The sequence below is a fragment of the Apium graveolens genome, chromosome 2 (assembly GCF_009905375.1).
Source record: "Apium graveolens cultivar Ventura chromosome 2, ASM990537v1, whole genome shotgun sequence".
NCBI classification, from domain to species: domain Eukaryota; kingdom Viridiplantae; phylum Streptophyta; class Magnoliopsida; order Apiales; family Apiaceae; genus Apium; species Apium graveolens.
Window position 1 is genome coordinate 312103288 of NC_133648.1, and position 7376 is coordinate 312110663.

Genomic DNA, 7376 nt, shown 5'->3' on the forward strand with positions numbered 1-7376 from the left:
CAAGTCAAAAATCAACTAAATCCTTAATTTATAAACTGTTTTAGTTCGTAAAACGTACAGATTGTACAAAGATTCCTGTTGGATAATGATTGTATTAGTAGTTAACATAGATGCGCAGGACAAATTGAATAATTGAACTGGTAGCTGCCAAACCAAAAATTAATTATATCGAACATTAACATGAGAATATGCGTCATGCGAGACATATTTATACATATCACATTGTTCGTATAAGCGAAGTCACAAATCACCAAATAATCTAAACTTCTATAGTACAACTTGGATTGATGATACGAATCTGAACTATTTTATATACTCTATTTTATTAATTAAACTTCCTTGATTTCCAATCAGATCAAATTCTTAAATTAAAATAATACTTACCTACATCCAACCAGGAGTGATAGATAAACTCTGGTTTTGTAATTAAAAAACCCATGTGCTTCCGTACTTATATTCATATAATAATTTCAATTTGTGATTAAAATGTTGTTGGTGATATTTAATATATATGTCGACAGCTCCATAGCAATCGATATATAAATTAGAACAACTTGGTATATGACACGAGAACGACACGAATATAAATAAATATATATTCAGCTTTTCGGTACACGAATACGAAAATAGATGATATGAAAAAACACGAAATCTAAACGGGTACGGATATGTGTTTAGTTTTATATACACAACACGAAAGTATACAAAATAATAAATTTATTATTATTTTTTTTAATTTATATATTCATTTATAAATATACATATTACTTTAATATTATATGTATATATACATAAAATTCATATATATTTTTTTATAAAAATATACTGTTATTTGTATGTATATATATAATACATATATATATATATGTAAAATTTTATCCAACTATGTAAAATTTTATATATTAATTAATTAATTAATTTATATATTTTTATATACGAAATGTACACGAAACGAATACGAAACGATGAGTTACGAATATTTGTTTATCTTTAAGTACACGAATGCTAAACGGATCGGATATGTGTTTACCTTTCACTGCACGAAACACGAAAGTATATGATACGAACATATACGAACGACAGGAATTAGCCGCTCTAATATAAATTATGAAAATCATACCAACAGAAATATATATGAGCTCCCTCAAAACAGTAAGACCAAATATAAAAAATTTAGTTACATAAACATAAGAAAACCGTTAAGTTACGAACTCGTTTAAAAATTTAGAATTTTAGAGGTGTAATTGAGAAATTTGGAAGTGTAAATAATAACTTAAAAAAATATAGAAACTTATAAAAAATGAAATTTCTGGAATTTATATTGAATTTTTATAATATTAAATATTTGTTGATTTTTTGTAATTTTATATATTATTTTAATAAATAATAGATCAACTCATCAAGATGTGATGGTAATGGTATGACTATGAGATGAGACATTGGGTCAATTCTTTAATTTTGGTTATCTTCTATATCCAATATTCTTAATTATTAGTAAACTGGAAGAGTAATACTAATACAGTATTGTTATTCAACTTAAAAATGACATCGTGAGCGAATTAAAGTGTTACAACTAAATGCAAAATTTTATCAAGTCACTCCTAATTTGTGATTCATTCTTAATCAAAAATACAGTCCAGCCTAAAAATGCACTTTGAAATCAAAATGTGTATTAAAATGAATTTAATTATCATCTTAACTTCTGGGAATGTGTTACAATTCAAATGAAATTGCAAAATACATGTATTTCTCGTAAACGAAATATGTCACTGAAGTCCCAACAACCACAAAAGAGAAAGAAACGTATCACTTAAGCAAATTACAAAATTTGAGTTTTGGTTAAGGAAAAATCAAAAGCTTCCCAATTTTTGTTTTTGAAAAATTATCAAAAATATTATTTTTAAAGTTTTTTTTTGTATTTTTACGATCTTTCGAAAAAAACGCAAAAATACGTTTTGCAACAAAAATCAAACGTAAATTTTGTGAAAAGGTACTGAATTTTTTTGTTGCAATTAAGGTTACATTGGATTGCATTTGAGATTGTATCTATTTGCAGCAAATTGTGAAAAATCGTATTTTGCTAATTTTTTTTGGTTAGATAATATATTTTTATTAATAAAGTAAACTCTATTCCTCCGAATTGTATTCTTGATTTTATCAATGAAAATATTTTATGTAAAAAAACTAATAATAAAATGACAAACGAATACAAAATCTAAAATAAAATCTGAAATATGTATCCCTATATTGGAATAATCTCATGCAACCGTTGAAATCTTTACAACTCACACTTAAACTCATCAATCATCACTTCTTCTTCGAAACCAATACCGGGTGCCAAAATCTTTGAATTCTTTCAATCGTGAAGATTACCAGCCGTAATCACCCAATATTCTATGATAAATTTCGTTTGAAAATGCAACGCACTACAAGTTTAATTGACTTTAATAAGACAAGGTTTATAGTTGACTTTAAAGGGCTTAGTAACGTGGTTACGCTATCGAAACCGGTACGCATACCTGTCCCTGTACGGCTGTACCTCCATACTTATCTGTACTTTCCTACACATTTTTTATTTGTTTATTTCCCACAACATTCGTACGGACTAGTTTACATACATTTATATATAAAGGAGCTGTCGAGTATAACATTGTAACACCTACTAGCTTTTGTTTGTGTGTGTTTATGTACAAGTGTGTAGGTATTGAAGACATGCTTAAGCAACAGCAATCTCCGGTGAGGATGGAGATGAAGAAGAAGAAGAAAATTAGTAGTTTTAAGAAAGATGAGAAGAGTGTGGGAGTTGATGAACAAGTGCTGGATCTAAGTGGGATGTCTTTGGAGATTCTTCCTGTTGTGATTAGTCCTTCTCTTAATATAACTCTTGTCACCACCTTGGATCTCTCCTCCAACTTTCTTCAGGTATGTTGTTAAGGAATCATGGGCTTATCCACTCATGTTTGCTTTCGTCTTTGTCGATTTCTGCATGTGTTAGTGAAGAACGAAACTGCTGACGAGTATAAGATCATGTTGTGTTTTTGTTTAACATGAATAAGTTTTTAGACTTAACATGGTGCAGGGTTATGTGGTTCGAGTCCTCCCCCCCTATTCAAATATGTTCATGTTATTATTAGCTTATGTTGTCGATTTATTCAATCGTACAGATACTGCTATACCAAGAGACTTTCTGGTTCTCACATAAGCTCACCCTAACAAATATAATACTTTGGACCCTGATATACCTGGAATATCATATACTATAACTAAGATATCTTCTGAAATTTACATGACGACAGAGCATACCAGAGTCTTTAACTGCGAGACTGCTGAATGTGGCGGTACTGGACATACACTCCAATGAGCTAAAGTCGCTTCCAAATTCAATAGGGTGTTTGTCAAAGCTCAAAGTTTTAAATGTCTCCGGAAACCACCTTCAGTCCCTTCCCCGGACCATCGAAAATTGCAGGTACTCGTCATCCCTGTGTGTGTTATATTTGTCAACTCTTCAGATATATAATTTGGATACATGAAAGCTTTTTTTCACATATGTTGTGTAGCTAATTAGCTGAAATATTGATTTTGAGATGCAGTCAGAGTAATAATAACCTTTCTTGTTTATCTGAAATATTTCTTGTTTGCTACTGTAGATTCACATATATTGTTTAGCTGAAATATTTCTTGTTTGCTATTGTAGATCATTTTCTCTTTGTACTCGTTTGTGGTGATCTACTTTTCTTTGCAGATTAAAGATAATAATAACCTTTTTCTTTTTATCGATTTATAGAAACAAAACCAAAACGTTTTAGCTCCAACTTATATGGCCAAATTGACATTTTTATATCAAAATAAATATTGTAATTCGGAATATTTTAGAGCTTTGGTTTGGTTATATGCCCTTTAAACTAGATATCCTGTATTCTTGGTTACTCCCTCCTTGGTACTATCTACTCCCTCCTTACTGTTAATTTATATATATATGCATGCATTTCGAGACTTTTATATAAAGTATAGTTTCATATTTTTTTTTAATAAAACTTTTATTCACCAAAAAAAATTGAAAAAATATTATGGAGTTATGTTTTAAATAAGTATTGAAAAACGTGTCAAAAAGTAATGTATAGAATTGAGGGAGTAATTCTTTAGACCGAACTCGACACACACTTTAATACTCTTATAAAATGTAGTTGCCTTAATTTTTTTATAATTTTTTTCTTCTTAATAATAACACAATGTTCAAAATTTTATCAGAAAAAAATTAAAAATAAATTATGAAATTATCCTTTATAGTAGTTTAAAATTATGTATCACTTAGGAAAAAAATTATAAAAAAATGAGTGGAAGGGAAGGAATACAAGTTTATTTATGTTCTCATATATTTTTAGTTGCAAGCTTGTGCGCATGTCTTTTTTTGCAAGTTAGAGTTGACATTAGTGAATTATTTGATGCATGCAGATCACTAGAAGAACTAAATGCAAACTTCAACATGTTAATAAGACTTCCAGACACAATGGGTTTTGAGCTCAACAACCTGAAGAAACTTACTGTCAACTCCAACAAGCTAGTTCTCCTTCCGTCTTCCACCTCTCACTTGACCAACCTCCGCATCTTAGATGCCCGGCTCAATTGCCTTCGCTCCCTCCCTGACGATCTCGAAAACCTTATCAACCTCGAAATCCTCAATGTGAGCCAAAACTTCCAGTACCTCACAACCATACCATACTCCGTAGGCCTCCTCTTGTCTCTCGTTGAACTGGACGTGAGTTACAACAAGATCACAACCTTACCCAACTCCATTGGCTGTTTGGGCAAGTTACAGAAACTTTCTGTAGAAGGTAATCCGCTTGTCTCACCGCCGATGGAAGTTGTGGAACAGGGGCTGGAAAAGCTGAAAGTGTATCTAAGACAAATGATCAATGGTCAGCACAAGAGTTCTGTGAAGAAGTCGTGGGCTGCAAAGTTGAAGAGATATAGTACCTTCAGCAGGGCAAATGTAAATGGTAACATAAATTACCAACAGAAAGAGGGTTACATCATTCCTAATTATAATCGAATTGAGGTCCTTGCTTCACCCAACTACGTACACAAGCAAAAAGGTTCACCAACATTCATGGGCATGTTTTCACCAAGGCGAATCTTTTCACCAAAAAGTTACTTCACCAGATAGAGAGTGCAACTCGTTTATCAGATGAAACATGCAACATTTCAAGGTTTATTCAAGGTTTCCTGTTTGGTTTTTCGCAGGGAATAGGTTTAATAAGTGCATCCCAAATTGCCAATCCATTTTGGAAGAAAATCTATATGTATATATAGATAAAGAGTGTATGATCAGTATATAGGATGTAACATATGGTTTCTAGATTTGACAGTTCTTCCAGAATTTTCTACTGTAAACAGTTTTTCAGTTGTATGTATTATCTGTAGAAACAACTATCAAGTGGCTCATGCAGGACTTTATGTCAGATAAAGGAAGCAGCCAAAATTAGCACTTGGCCGAGCAAAACCGAACCAAAATCGAAAAACCGAACCGTGCTAATTCGGTTCGGCTCGGTAAAATCAGAAATTCGGTCTGTCACCGAATAGACCGAAGTAAAATTCGGTTCGGCTCGGTAAAATCAGAAATTCGGTCTGTCACCGAATAGACCGAAGTAAAATTCGGTTCGGTCCGGTTCTTGTAAAAAATATTTCGGTCCGGACAGGATAGACCAAATCATAAATACTATAATTTTATATAATTTTATATTATATATATATATATATTTACATATATCTTGAAAATATAATCATAATTTTTAATTTGTAATTATATTTATACACTCTTATAACTCTACATATCACCTTATCTTAATTATATTTTAGATTTTATAAATTTTTGTTTAAAATTTTAATACATTTTTTTAAAAAAAAAAAATTCGGTCCGTTCAGTCAAAAACCGGACCGAACCGCACTGAACCGAATTATTTCGGTGTCCAGAATATAATTTCGGTCCAGTCCATAATATAATTTCGACCAAGAAAAAATAATAATTCGGATACTAAAGCATCGGCTTGGTTGATGACTAGAACAACAGTGCTTGTCGTGAATCATGATGACAAGCAAATCTCTGTGAATGGCTATGAAACTTAAAAGAGAGAGCAGCAAAACCAGACGGAAATAGATATTAGAAATTTACTTTTTGATAGATTAATGATCTTAAGTTTCCTACTGTTCCGCAGGGACAACACCAATTCATAGAACCGTTTCAGAATTAGATACAATCTTTTAACACAAAATTTGAATATAAACCAAATTTCTATGACTGAAATATCTGTAGCACCCTAATGTGTGATATATTGCATCTTAATTCTCTGACACTCAAATGCTTACTACTGCAACTCTGACCCCAACCCTCAATATTTGCTCATTTATACTTGAAGCATCATCTTGTATAATTTAACAGACCCTCACAATCATTGCACATAATGTTAAGGTTACTACTAACTGCATGTTCTCATAAATCTGAAAAAAGTGCCAAGGAAAAAATGCGACAAACATGTGGGAATTCCAATGTACTTGTGCAGAAAAGGTGTGAGAATTCCGATGTATTTGAACATTGCAAGACTTATTGCTCCAGGGATACACCTGATTATATATTAGGGCACTGAAGGTATTGTTAGCCAACAATCATATGAAATATCAAACAAATCAAGTCAAATTTTATATCAAAAAGCTTAAACAGCTTATTGAAGATGAATAAAGACCTTTTCTACTTGAATATTATCACCATGAAATCAAATGTATAAACGGCGTACTACAAGTAGCTTAAAAGAGAGTTTACAACTGAAAGGCAATGCTAACTTGGAAAGAAGGTTCGTGGGAAAGATCAAACAATTCATTTATGACCTACAGACAGAATTATCATCATTATAACCACCTAATAATATCTCTGATCAAGAAATAGAAAGCCAGTTCCAGAAATTTAGAAGTAGAGTCAAGAAATAGCCTAAACTGATGCATTACTACGACATTTCAGATTACAACTCAAAAAATTCCATAGTTTAAATTTACTATAACACTAGGTGACTAAAGAGATCCTTATAACTTAATTCTGTATTTTTGTTTGCGGGTTCCAATTTATAAAGAAATTCAAAACCTTTTATCAGCAATCTATCTACTCATCAGAATGGAAACATACAATTAAAACTAAAAAATGGAAAGACAACAAGGGAAACAAATATAGGCCGAGATTCACCATAAGCATTTCCAGATTCCGCATTAGACTGTGCAAACTAATATTAATTAAATGCACTACCCTGCACAAGCTCAAATTATCTGATCCAAAATGCAATTCTTATCAACGTACTTATAAGCACCAAAACATCCAACTAAAAATAAATTAA

At 31.3% G+C, this 7376-nt stretch overlaps 1 protein-coding gene across 1 annotated transcript; it reads left to right on the forward strand.

Annotated features, from left to right (window-relative positions):
• Positions 1 to 2586: 2586 nt before the first annotated feature.
• Positions 2587 to 5697, forward strand: LOC141708748 (plant intracellular Ras-group-related LRR protein 6-like). Its single transcript, XM_074512515.1, has 3 exons — positions 2587 to 2922; positions 3297 to 3466; positions 4453 to 5697. The coding sequence occupies exons 1-3, from the start codon at positions 2686 to 2688 to the stop codon at positions 5162 to 5164; spliced, it is 1119 nt and encodes a 372-aa protein (XP_074368616.1). The 5' UTR covers positions 2587 to 2685; the 3' UTR covers positions 5165 to 5697.
• The last annotated feature ends 1679 nt before the right edge of the window (positions 5698 to 7376 follow it).

Bases quoted from the DNA above. Each gene is read 5' to 3' on its own strand.
- LOC141708748 (XM_074512515.1), top strand. From the start codon at position 2,686: ATGTACAAGTGTGTAGGTATTGAAGACATGCTTAAGCAACAGCAATCT. The intron at 2,923-3,296 runs GTATGTTGTTAA...ACATGACGACAG, and splicing joins TCTCCTCCAACTTTCTTCAG to AGCATACCAGAGTCTTTAAC. The intron at 3,467-4,452 runs GTACTCGTCATC...TGATGCATGCAG, and splicing joins CGGACCATCGAAAATTGCAG to ATCACTAGAAGAACTAAATG.